Source organism: Nycticebus coucang, chromosome 3 (genome assembly GCF_027406575.1).
Source record: "Nycticebus coucang isolate mNycCou1 chromosome 3, mNycCou1.pri, whole genome shotgun sequence".
In the NCBI taxonomy this organism is placed as follows: Eukaryota; Metazoa; Chordata; class Mammalia; order Primates; family Lorisidae; genus Nycticebus; species Nycticebus coucang.
The window spans coordinates 92,608,637-92,622,396 of record NC_069782.1 but is presented as its reverse complement, the minus strand read 5'-3'; the positions used below and the strand labels follow the sequence as shown (position 1 = coordinate 92,622,396).

Sequence of the window (13,760 nt, the reverse complement as noted above, 5' to 3'; positions counted from 1 at the left end):
CATGGTGCCTAGGAAGTGTGTAAAGGACCTCAGCACTTTGTGCTGTCTTGACTGTCACCATCTGCGTGACATTATAATTGCTGTCTTGCAGACCACCTAGCATCTTTGATTTTAACAATGTTAAGCTTATTTGCCTTTTCCCTTTAAGAGTTGTCAACATGAAGGTTTCAGTATAATGTAGCATTTAAGAGGTAATTCTTCTTTCTCCTCACTGCCTTCCCTCTTTGTTCAACAGTGTCTCAGTGAGTTACAACATTGGCATTTGGGCTGTCAGGTTGATATAATGACTGATTTTACACTTTCAACTCTTATTTGCTATGCTATTGTTTTAAGTTCTAAAACAGTCTCACCTTTAGAAAGCCTAAGTTTCTCCAGCCGTTAGCATAGGGAAGACCTTGACATATTGAGGAGATACAGCTTGTCTTTTTTACAGTTCAGAGAAATTCTCTCTCATTCTTCTGCTCAAAGGCTTCTAAGAGATAGTAACTTATATGCACTAAAGGAAATCTAGGTTTGGAGATATTTATCCTGTAACGACCTTAACTTTTCTAGGTACCTAGGAAATAGTTAAATGTACCATGATAGTACATATACAGATAATAATTATGAGACTTCCAGGCAGAAGGTAAATTATCCATATTTATTTTACAATATATTTTTTCATATTAGGTAATGAATGAATTTTAATCTGCTTTGAGCAGTATAAATGGAATACTTGAGTAGGGTCATTTTTATGAAGGACCAAAAAGATAGAATATATATGAAGGTACTTACAATCTGTAGTTATTCTAAATTCAAGAATCAACCCAGAAATTATAAACAAAAATAAGAATAAATGACTGCATTTATGGGACGCTACCTCAGTGTTTTAATCCATACATTTGGTAAAGCTTTAAAATGAACATTTTCACATTATTGATTCAAAATATGACAAAATTAACACCGAATAAAACCATAGATCTTTTTATATAACTTATAAAACACCTTACCTTTTTATGTAGGTTTGTAAAGATCTTTTCCTGCAAAGAGTTAAGGGATAGTGGTCATGATTGTCCTTCCTATTAGAAAATGAGGCTTCTTTAAATGTCTGTGAGTTTAAACATAGGGCTTGTGGCACCGGCCTTCCTTATTCTGTGCTTATTCCGGAGTCTTGCATTGGCCTCTGGGTAGTAGCAATGTACGCAGTTGGTGGTGACTCTTACAGTTTGAATCTCTGCCTCTTTTCCTCACAAGGTGCCCAGCGTTTGACTCAGAACTAGCTCAACTTTCCTCATTTTGCCACAGCTTCTTCTATAGCATGGCAGCAGCTGCTATCATTTCTTACTGTTTCAGAATACTAATATCCTTTGGCAGTGTAGTGAAACAGAATCTTAAAAATAACCATGTTAAAAAGATGAGATGAAATTAAACCATCTTCTAATGTGTCAATTGGAATGTGGGAGACGCTGGTCCTTTGGGGTTATTCTTAAGCTAAATTCTAGAAGTTATTAGAATAGCAGTTCAGGGATAGTGGGAGACGCTGGTCCTTTGGGGTTATTCTTAAGCTAAATTCTAGAAGTTATTAGAATAGCAGTTCAGGGATAGCCACAGAAGGGCCAACATGACCTAGAAAGGTTCAGTGCAAATTGTTACATGCAAATGACTTTCCAAGCATGTTAACAGATGGCTGTAAATGAAGGAGCAAGTATTTTATACATGGATCAGAATTTAGCTGTAGTAACATGTATTAAGGGCCGGGGAGGATCACTGCTATATTGGATTTCAACAAAAACTCCTAAAGGTGAAAACAGTTCTGGACCAAGAAGAGCATGGTATCAAGGCAAGGTATCTTTAACCCAAGAGTACATCTGGGTTAAAATAGATAGAGTGACCCATTTGTCTAACTTTACACAGTAGACCAATTCTTTGAAAATTTGCCATTGACGTGCACATCCAGTGATGGACAATCCATCTTAGGAAAACTGACACATATTATTGCATCCTATTTATTTTTTAGAGGCTCTGTAAATGAATGTGCAAAAGTTGGGAGTGTATCTTTTTCATAAAGAAATCCTTAATTCTGCCCTGTAGGGTTTTTTCCACAACCATTTCCTGTGATCTTTCAAATAGGTTCATTAAAGATCTGGGTGTTCTGAAGAAATTTCTTTGGTGTGGTTGGTACCGTTTGTGGTCAGTCTTATTTGTGATTTATATTTGGTCAGAACATTCACAACCTCAAAAGCTTTTCCCAGATCTCCTCTGTGTAGGTTTTGGCAGCTTCTGTGTACTCTGAATAAAATATTGCTGCTCTGATGCCACATCCCATGAAAATCGCAAATTCTTCTTTAACTGTAAGAGCTGTTCCTCGCCACATTCCACCTAGTCTTCCTTCTGGTTTCAGACTGTGGATAATACTTTGGTCTCACCTTCATTTGGAGGCTTGGGCATTTCTTGTGGTGGTGTTTTGGTTTGTTCTCCTGGTTTGAAATGCAGATTCATTATTTCTCTAGCTTTTTACTTTGTCTTTTTATTCATAGGAGAAATATATTTGCACAACCCACATGCATACTATTTTAGTTTCACTAGGGCATTTGCTCGAAGGCAAAAGACAGATTGCTGTTACAGAGTTGTAGATGATTATTTGACAAGGTAGCTGGCTAAATCCTAACTTAGTTTGCTGGGCGATGTTATTTTCTCCATCTCCCAAGTTGTTTGAGCAAGGAAAGTGTTTCTTCCATGCTGTCTGTATTCTGTTTTCATTTGGTTCATATTTCCTTGGGTTCTTTATTCATATTTATGATATTTTCACAATAAAGATATAATTGAGAGGCATGCCCACAGTTGATGGTTTGTTGTTGTTAATAGTTTGGTTGATTAACACCCTAGGATTATTCTGCTTAAGGCTCACCTCACCCATTGGCCCACCTTAGTGGACTGTTTTAAAAGGACAGTGGCGGCAGGTGCAGGGAATTGCCCACTTCAGCAGAGCGCTGACACACTCGATCTGTTTCTCCTTCCCTCAGGAAAAGCTTTGCCAGCAGAAGTATAATGTCTCCTGCATAATGATCATGCCCCAGCACCAAAGGCAAGGATTTGGACGGTTTCTCATTGATTTCAGTAAGTGAACTGCTTTGTTTACTTTCATGATCCAGGGAGCTGATGGCTGTTACAGGAAACAGTAACACATAAAACTTTATTTAACCTACTTTATTGTTCTTATCAATAGATAATGGGTTTTCTATTTATATTAACATAGGTTAGAAAATCTTCCTCAAGTGAAAAATGTACTGCTGCTCAGTTATTGTACTCCAGGAAATTGAGACTAGATCTCCCGGCAGTGTCACTAGCGCACAAAGCCATTACCCTGAATGAACCAGCAGAATTACATTCCATTTTGTGATGCTCGTGCTCATTAGCACCGAAAGAGGCAATTATTTGCGATTAAAGCTAAAGGAAGGGTTATTTAAAAGGATTTTCAGCTTTCTAAAATCCTGCCTCTAATCTTATACAGTACAGAGCAGGAAAGGTATATTTCCATTTAGAAAAACAATTCTTTGGGTAGCCTGTCCTGAACCTTGCTAGTAGGAATAACTCTTGTTTTGTTAATTTGCCTTTCTTTTATGGAAATTATTGTTTGTGTCTAGAGGTTTTGCAAGAAATATTTGTTTTATATACACTTGTGTCTTCTGTGCCTCCTCAGTTAAAACCAGAATTATATATAGAAGTATACACAGGATAATATTTAAAACAAATCAGTGGATCTTTTTCCTCCTTGTTTTTATTATACTGGATGTACAAATGTAGTGTTAAGGCTACATTTGGAGAATTGATTAAAAATATCCAGATAACGTGACAACCAGATATCTCATGATAATACTCATTTCTGGTCTTACAAAAATCTGTCACTAGGAACTGTGAGCTTCTTGTTTACCAGGTTGCAGTTTGTCTGATTATTAACGAAGAAGGAAAATTTAGGATGTCGCATAATCTTCACAAAATGTGTCAAATGCAAAAACCACAAAGTAAATATGCTCACAGAAAACCATGAAGAAATATGTTGACTCTAAATCTGTGTTGTTGGATATTAAAAGATTAAAGTCTGAATAGAAAATAACTGAATAGCAATTTAGACAGATGCGTTTATTGATGTTGAATATAATCCTTTTAAAAGAAGTATTTTTAATTTGATTTTTTTCTATTTTTAGATAATGTTTTCAGTTATTAATTCACTGTCCCAGTCTTGTATATTCTTTGCTGACCTAGTTATCCAGGAAATGAGTTATCCCAAGGAAGGCCATTTTACCAGGAATTTACCATTTTCATTTTATGGAGTTCTAGCCTTAATTAGGGCTAAGGTTTGTCTTGTTCTGGAGTTTTTGTGGCCACCATTCATAAGTTGTTCATAAATATTAAAGTTTCTGGTATGCATAGCAGCCATGCAAGTCTTCACTTTTGATTGTACCTATGTGCTACAGAATAAGGCAAACTCCTTACTCAAGATTCAGCACCTTGTAATTCCTCGTTCCAATCTATCTATCCTTAAGGGTTTTTCATCTACTAATCTCCTTTTTTCTCAAATATTCTTAGCATACTTGACTATTTTTGTCTGTTCAAAATCCTACCTATTTTTAAGAGTCAGCTCGAGCCTCTGCTTTCTTTCTTTCTTTCTTTTTTTTTTCCTAGAGAACAGAGTCTTACTCTGTCACCCTGGGGAGAGTGCCGTGGTATCAGCCTAGCTCCCAGCATCCTCAAACTCTTGGGCTTGAGCAGTCCTCTTGCTCCCCTGTAGCTAGGACTTACAGGCACCTACCACAACTCCTAGCTAGTCTTTCTATTTTTATTTATTTTTGATTTTTTGAAGACAGAGTCTCCCTCTGGTGCCCTGAATAGAGTTTCATGGCATTATAGCTCACAGCAATTTCAAGTTCTTAGGCTCAAGCAATCCTCTTGCCTCAGTTTTTCTATTTTTATTTAGCACAGGAGGCTGGTCTTGAACTCCTTACCTCAAGCTTGATCTACCTGCCTCAGTCTCCCAGAGTGCTAGGATTACAGGCATGAGGTATCTGGCCCAGCCAGAGCCTCTGCTTTTTGATGTCTCCTCCTGGAGCTTTATCTATACACTTTGGTTCCATATTCTCTAATATTGTACTTGCACTCTATTCACCAGTTTGTGGTAACTATTGATGTAAGAGTCATATTTCCAACTTACCATGAACTAACTCTTTTGACATTTTGTTCTTTGTATGTGGTATTATTCTGGTATAATGATCTGCATTAGATGTACTTTTGTTAATATGAATTGAGTCCCCAAAGTGATATGGTCATTGCCCATAATAATTTTCTACCTAAAATTTAGAAAGGACTGGTATTTACCAGGTGAAAACTCAAATTCTAAATTCAGTAGCATCTGAGTTATACAGCATGATCTGGCAGTAAGGCCTGCATAAGAGAACAACCCAGGTAATGAAGACATTTTTAATGCTGAATCTTTATTTTAACCATTTAGATGAAAACAATGTTAGAATTTACTTCGTATTTTTAAAGATGAACTACAAAGCACATTGAAACCTTTTCTGGATGACTCGGGGCCATGAAGATGAATGCTCTCCATTAGTATGTGGCCAGATAGTGTGGCGTTTGAGGGTGTGATTTTAGATTTTCTCTTTCCTGTACCCGGCGTTTGAGGGTATGATTTTAGATTTTCTCTTTCCTGTACCCTTGGTATTGCCCCTACACTGGAGGAGGTTTAGGAGTGAGGTGAAAGGTTTGAATAAAGCTGAAAGGGGATTGGTATTTATTTATTTATTTATTTGTGGTTTTTGGCCAGGGCTGGGTTTGAACCCGCCACCTCCCGCATATGGGACCGGCGCCTTACTCTTTGAGCCACAGGCGCCGCCCAGGGGATTGGTATTATTCCTTCAGAGAAGGGGACAGTAGGGAAAGAATTTTATAACTCAAACTGGCATAAATCCAGTGGAAACTCAATTTAAAATCAAAAGAATTTCTTGGCTACAAAAGTTTTAAAGAAGAAACAGTAGGCTGTTGAAAAAATTGATAGCATCTTCTTGGAAGTTACTTAAAATAATGGTAGATAAATATCCTTCCAAAACAATTGCCATCTAGTCTTTTGTAAAGGGAGGAGATGAATCATATGATTTCTCATAATAATAATAATAATTATATATATATATATATATTTTTTTTTTTTTTTTTTGAAGCAGAGTCTCACTTTGCTGCCCATGGTAGAGTGCCATGGTGTCAGCTCATAGCAACCTCAAACTCTTGGGCTCAAGCAATCCACTTGCCTCAGTTTTTCATTGTTGGTAGAGACAGGGGTCTCACTCTTGCTCAGGTTGATGACCTGAGCTCAAGCAATCCACCTGCTTCAGCCTCCTAGAGTGCTAGGATTACAGGCATGAGCTACTGCACCCAGCACTCTAATAATTATTTTTTACTTTATAATTCAGAGCTTAGGTCAAGAGAACTAACTAGGGTTGTGGGTTTTCTAAAGTCTACTCTGTTTTTTTAAAGGGAGCTTTTACTGGTTAGATTTATTTTATTTCTATTTTCTACATGAACCTGGGATCTTTTAATCAAGGCTGCATTGTTAGTAAGTAAAATAAAGTTGTAAAGCAAGAAAATCTTTATTTTGTCCATTAAAATTGCTATATGAGCAAGCTGAAATGCAATATCAGCAGGGAAAAAGCTGTAGCTCCCACTTGCATACTTGACAGGTCTGGGTAGAATATAATACATTGTGTGTATACAGATGCTCCTCATTTACATCTGATAAACTCATCATAAGTTGAAAATGTTGTAAGTGAAGAACAGATTTAATACACAACCTACTGAACATCATAGCTTAGCCTAGTCTATCTTAAACATGCTCAGAAGACCCACAGTTGGACAAAATCACCTGACACAAAGCCTATTTTATAATTAAGCATGGAATATCTCATATAAGAATATAGTACCACTAACCCAGGAAAAGACCAAATTTCAAAATTCAAAGTACAGTTTCTACTGAATGGTATTGCACTGCACCACTGTAAAGTTGAACCATCTTAAGGGGAATCATAAGTTAGGGATCATCTGTATAAAGAATTGCAAATACAGGGCGGCGCCTGTGGCTCAGTGAGCAGGGCGCAGGCCCCATATACCGAGGGTGGCGGGTTCGAACCCAGCCCCGGCCAAACTGCCACAACAACAACAAAAAAATAGCTGGGCGTTGTGGCCAGCGCCTGTAGTCCCAGCTACTCGGGAGGCTGAGGCAGGAGAATCGCCTAAGCCCAGGAGTTAGAGGTTGCTGTGAGCTGTGTGACGCCACGGCACTCTACCGAGGGCAATAAAGTGAAACTCTGTCTCTACAAAAAAAAAAAAAAAGAAGAAGAATTGCAAATACAAAGCTTTGAATACTGTTCTTCAGGACATTCAGGAGAGGTGGAATGTCATCCACGGGACCAAGTGCTGCCCTTGGAATAAGAAACTTGTCTGTTACTTCCTAGGACAGCTTGTCTGAGATTTGTTGGGGCAGGGTTCCCTAGGAAGTCATTTACTCATTTGCAGAGTTTGGCCAGAATAACAGTTCCCATTGACTTACTCATAAACCACCTCATGAATTTTGTGACTCTTTGCCCAAAACTTGAGAGTGGAGGACAGAGTTAACTGTCCTGGGTTGATTGATATCACATTTCTTTCTACTAGATTCTTAAATTCCCTCTCTTCCTCAGTGAGAAAATTTTAGTCTTCTCTATTTCTGTCTCTGTATGTAAACACACACGCGCGCGCCTGTCACTCTCCATCCCTACCACAATTCTCAAGACTTGAGAATCCCCTTCCCAAAAAACTCCCTGTTTCAGAGCCGTTCACAGCAAGGTGAGTACCTGCTCTTCTTCCCAGGGCACTGCTGGGTACTGAGGCATTGGAGTGTTCTCTTCCAGGGCCTGGCCTGTGTCTGCTGCTAGAGCTGCCAGAAATGCCTAATCCATCTCACTGTTTTTTATTCTTTAATTTTAAAGTAATTTCAGACTTAGAGAAGAATTACAAGTATAGTGCCAAGAACTCCAACACGTTCTCCACCTAGCTTTCCCCCGGTGTTAACGTTTTATCACATCAGCATTCTGCTTTATTATTCTCAGCCTCTCCCTCTTCCTCCATCTTCCTCTCCCTCCCTTTCCCTTTCACTCATTTTTTCTTGAATCGCTTGAGAGTAAATTATAGACATATTATGCCCTTATCTCTAAATATTCCAGTGTGTTTTCCACAAAGATTCTCTCATACATGACCATTATACACATTATCAAAATCAAGAAATTACTGTTGATTTAGCACTATAATCTATGCACCTTGTTCAACTTTTAAATTTTCCCAGTTTATATAAACATCCTTTCTGTGGGAGCGGGGGGACCTAGTTCAAGATCATAAATAACACGAATGTTATTTTTAGTTATTCTCTCTACCCTCTTTTAATCTTAGTAGTGTTTCCTTATTGTTTCTTCATTTTATTTCTCGTGACTTGACATTTTTGGAGTACACAGTACACTTACTTTGTGTTGTGTTTCTCACTGTGGGCTTATCTGGTGTTTCCTCATGATTAGACTCAGGTAATAAACTGGGGGGCCAGAATGCCATAGAAGTGACCAGATGTTCTCCTCAGTGCAGGGTCACGTGATTAACGTTTTTGTCCATGACTGGGTTAAGGTGGTACTCACCAGATTTCTTTACTCTGAAATTACAGTTTTTCCCTTTGTAATCAATATGTCTGCGGGGGGAGGTACTTTGGGATTATGTAAATATCTTGTTCCTCATCCAGATTTTTACCTACTAGTTTTAGCATTCGTTTGTGATTCTTGTCTAAAATAATTATTACTATGGTAATTAACAAAGGGTAATTTTCTAATCCCATATTCTATAAGGAAGAGCCTTCCCTTCTACATTTATTTATTTATATAACTATAGAATTGTGGCATTTTATTCTATAGGTTATAATTTGTAACTTGTTGCCACTGTTATTTGACATCCTCAAAATGTTAATTTCCCCAGATTTGTTTAGTGACAACTGCTTTAAAGCTGTTGTGCCCTTTTGGTGTACTTTCTTAATTTTCTTAACTTTCTTAATTCTATCCTTTCTTAATTTCTGGTATGACATGATAACCCAAATTTATCTTATTCTTTGCCTAACGTAGCCCTGAAATCATCATCTTTCCTAAAAGCCTTGATTTCTTATAGTGGAGAACAATATTTAGAAAGCAAGATCTGGGTACTTAGATGTGCTGATTGCTACTGGGGTGTCACTGCTCCTAGGAAGTCTCTTGGGACAGATTCTAAGAAAGAAGGAATGCTCCTCTGTGTGTGTATAAACATGTGTGCACACGGATGTGTAATACATAAACGACAGGTACTCATCTATCGTGAGTTAATACCATTCCAGGTAAGTACCACCACAAGCTTTTATTCTGTCCTCCCCTCCATATCTGTAACGTCCGTTGATGATGAGAACCCTTGACTTTCATCACCCACCATATATTAACTCATATTCTGTGCCCTAGAATGTGTATAAAGTAGTTTCAGAATTGCCAGCTCGTGCCACTGGGAAAAACAACCTCCTAACTAGAGGTTAATGTTTATATACATTTCTTTTTGGCTTTACCCTGAGTGTATTTAGTTAAATTACTGTGTTTAAATGCTACTTGAATTATTTCTTTTTCATTTTTTCCCCTTCACTATGGGTATATTATTCATTGAAATACATTTACTCTTATTTTTTTCTACTTGTTTTCCATTTTAGTTTTTCTCTATCCATGTTACCTTTTTAAAAAAAATTAGAATGTGGCCGGTGCGATGGCTCATGCCTGTAACCCTAGCACTCTGGGAGGCTGAGGTAGGTAGATTGCTTGAGCTCAGGAGTTTGAGACCAGTGGGAGCAAGTGTGAGACCCCGTCTCTACTAAAAATAGAAAAACTAGCCAGATGTGATGGTGGGCACCTGTAGTCCCAGAAACTTGGGAGGCTAAGACAAGAGAATCACTTGAGCCCAAGAGCTTGAGGTTGCTGTGAGCTGCGATGCCATGGCACTCTACCCAGAGCAACAAAGTGAGACTCTGTCTCAAAAAAAATTAGAATGTAAGACATTAACATGATTTTAAAGCCAGGCACAGTGGCTCACACCTGTAATCCTAACACTCTGGAGGGCCAAGGCAGTGGATTGCTTGAGCTCATGAGTTCAAGACCAGCCTGAGCAAGAGTGAGACCCCATCTGTGAAAAAATAGCTAGGCGTTGTGGTAGGCACCTGTAGTCCCAGCTACCCGGGAGGCGGAGGCAAGTGAATTTGAGGTTGCTGTCAACTATGACTTGAGGTCAGGAGTTTCAGACCAGCCTGAGCACGAACAAGATCCTGTCTCTACAAAAAATAGAAAAATTAGCCAGGTGTGTTAGTATGTGCCTATAATCCCAGCTACTCAGAAGGCAAAGACAAAAAGATCACTTGAGCCCAGGAGTTTGAGGTTGCTGTGAGCTATGATGATGCCATTGCACTCTAGCTTGGGTGACAGAGTAAGACCTTGTCCTAAAAAAAAAAAATGTTAAAAGTTGAAACTATACTGCTGTGGGACTGCAAACCTAATGCAACCTTTCTGGAAGAAGGTATGGAGAATCCTCAGAGAACTCAAGCTAGACCTCCCATTTGGTCCTGCAGTCCCATTACTGGGCATGTACCCAGAAGGAAAAAAATCCTTTTGTCATAAGGACACCTGCACCTGACTGTTTATCGCAGCTCAATTTACAATCGCCAAAACATGGAAACAGCCTAAATTGCCCCCAACCCAGGAATGGATTAACAACCTGTGGTATACCATGGAATACTATTCAGCCATTAAAAAAGATCGAGACTTTACATCCTTTGTATTAACCTGGATGGAAGTGGAATACATTATTCTTAGTAAAGCATCACAAGAATGGAGAAGCATGAATCCTATGTACTCAATTTTGATATGAGGACAATTAATGACCTAGTACATAGCAGGGGGTGGAGAAAGGGGAGAGTAGAGAGAGAAGGGGGGGTGGGGGAAAGGAAGAACAGAGAGAGGGAAGGAGGGAGAGGATGGGGTCTCGGTGTGTGACATACCTTTTGGGGGCAAGACACAATTATGAGAGGGACTTTACCTAAGAAATGCAATCAGTATAACCTGGTATCTTGTACCCTCAATGAATCCCCAACAATAAAAAAAAAAAATTGAAACTATATTAAAGGGTAACCTCAGAGAAGTTTCACCCCCTGCCTTGTCCTTTCCCCACATTCCCATTTCCCAATCCATCCCTGTAGATAATAGTCCCCTTAATTTCCACTTTATACTTCCTGTGATTATACAAATGAACAGACAGGTATGTATTTTCCAATTTGCCCTTTCTTAACACAAAAGATAGCATACTATATGGTCTTTTGCATTTTGTCTTTTTCCAATATATCCTGGAAGTTACTCCAAAGAAATTTCTGACTCCATTTTACACCTGCATAGTACTCCCCTGTGTAGATGTATGTAAGTTTATTTGCCTGCTCTCCTATGTATGGACATATGGGTTGTTTCCAATATTTTGGAATTTTTAAATCTTGGGTATACTTTGACTTATATGTGGGCTGTTGTATATTTTTTTTTCAGTTGTTTAGGATTCTGTGGGGCTCGGTAATGGGTTAGCTGATAATGAATTGGGGCCTGCAGAGCTAGAATCCTGCCTGATGAGCAGGATACAAAACCTGTCCTCCTCAGCTCTAACCCAGGAGAGACCCAGGGAAACCAGCTGATTCAGCAGTAGGTGGGAGAACAATCTGCCAGATGGTGGTGAGAGGTTGTCATCATTCACGTATGTGTTTGTGTGTAGCATTTATCTGATTCCAAACTGGAAGATGGAGAAGGATAGGCAGAATCACTTCTATCATTTTTATCTCTTTCATTCAACCTTTATTGATTGGGGTACCCTAGTTTACACTCTGCTAAACACTAGTGACAAAAGTGAAGAAGACATAGCTCTTCGTAGGTAGCCAGGTTCACTGACGAGACAATAGTTGCTGTGTAGTATTTTGTATAATATGTTTTGAGAGCTCACAAGAAGTTGAAGTGAAAACATTCCAGGCTGAGGGAACCAACCTATTCATAAGCATGACCACGCGAGGAAGCATGTTAGATAGTTAGGTAAACTACAAAAGAAATTGCGTTAAAGACTTCAATGATTAGGCCGTGCCTGTGGCTCAGTGAGCAGGGCGCTGGCCCCATGTACCGAGGGTGGCGGGTTCAGACCCAGCCCCGGCCAAACTGCAACCAAAAAATAGCCGGGCGTTGTGGCGGGCGCCTGTAGTCCCAACTGCTCGGGAGGCTGAGGCAGGAGAATCGCCTAAGCCCAGGAGTTGGAGGTTGCTGTGAGCTGTGTGACGCCACGGCACTCTACTGAGGGCAATAAAGTGAAACTCTGTCTCTACAAAAAAAAAAAACAGACTTCAATGATTAATAAAAAAAAAAAAAAAAAAATGTACAGGCTCAGCGCCTGTGGCTCAAGCGGCTGAAGCGCCAGCCACATACACCTGAACTGGCAGGTTTGAATCCAGCCTGGCCCGCCAAACAACAATGACGGCTGCAACCAAAAAATAGCTTGGGCATTGTGGCGGACACCTGTGACCCCAGCTACTTGGAAGGCGGAGGCAGGAGACTCGCTTGAGCCCAGGAGTTGGAGGTTGCTGTGAGCTGTGATACTACAGCACTCTACCCAGGACAACAGCTTGGGGGGGAAAAAATGTACAAAAAAAACATTAAAAAGCTAGAAGAAAGACTAGATAGTAATCTCTCTGATTTTTGGAATGGTCAAGGATGCCTTAATAATCAGAGCAATGAAAGAAATCATGAAAACCATGCAATAGGAAAAAAAGGAGACAGCTTTAATATTTAAAGGTAAGAGAGAACCACCATTCCCCATGAGAAAATTATAGAATATCCATAAAATGGAGTATTATTACCCATTTAGAGTCATGTTCTAAAGAATTTTTGATAAAATAGAAAAACACTTGGCTCGGCGCCTGTAGGGCCCAGCAGCTAGGGCGCCAACCACGTACACCAGAGCTGACGGGTTTGAATCCAGCCTGGGCCTCCCAAACAGCAATGACAGCTACAACCAAAAAATCGCTGGGCTTTGTGGCGGGCACCTGTAGTCCCAGCTACTTGGGAGGCTGAGGCAGGAGAATCACTTAAACCCAAGAGTTTGAGGTTGCTGTGAGTTGTGATGCCACAGCACTCTACCCAGGTCAACACAGTGAGACTCTGTCTCCAAAAAAAAAAAAAGAAAGAAAGAAAGAAAATGCTCATATTAATTCTCTTTGAAAATTATATACATAATATATTCTCAGTTTTGTGGAAAATATGTGTAAAGAAAAAAGGGGATACCTTTCTAGATTATCTCTGGAATTAGAATTACAGATGATTTTTTTATTTATACTTTTTTGCTGTAACTAAAAAGAAAATGAACTTAAGCCAGAATCAGCAAAGGCCTGACTTAAGGTAGTAATGATGAGGACGCCTGGAAACGAGGCAGGTATTTTTCTATTTGTTCTGCAGCAGGTAAGAAATGCCTGGCACGGAGTGGTGCTCTGTAGATAGAGGTTAATGAGTTCCCTGAGCTCAGAAAGATAGTGAGCACAGCTTTTTTGCTCGTTGCCTTTGATGTAAATCTGGACATCCACATGCAGCTTTCCATGGAGGTCGAGGCTCAGTAGGGGGTCTGCATTGGAGGGAGTGAGTAGG

At 39.4% G+C, this 13,760-nt stretch overlaps 1 protein-coding gene across 6 annotated transcripts in view; it reads left to right on the top strand.

Moving 5' to 3' along the window:
• The window catches only part of KAT6B (lysine acetyltransferase 6B), a 219,582-nt gene that overhangs the window by 173,544 nt on the left and 32,278 nt on the right, over positions 1-13,760 (top strand). For all 6 annotated transcript variants that reach the window (XM_053583543.1, XM_053583540.1, XM_053583538.1 and 3 more), the window contains exon 13: positions 3,003-3,096. In XM_053583543.1, coding sequence (XP_053439518.1) covers positions 3,003-3,096 — 94 coding nt within the window. The remainder of the gene's footprint in view (positions 1-3,002; positions 3,097-13,760) is intronic.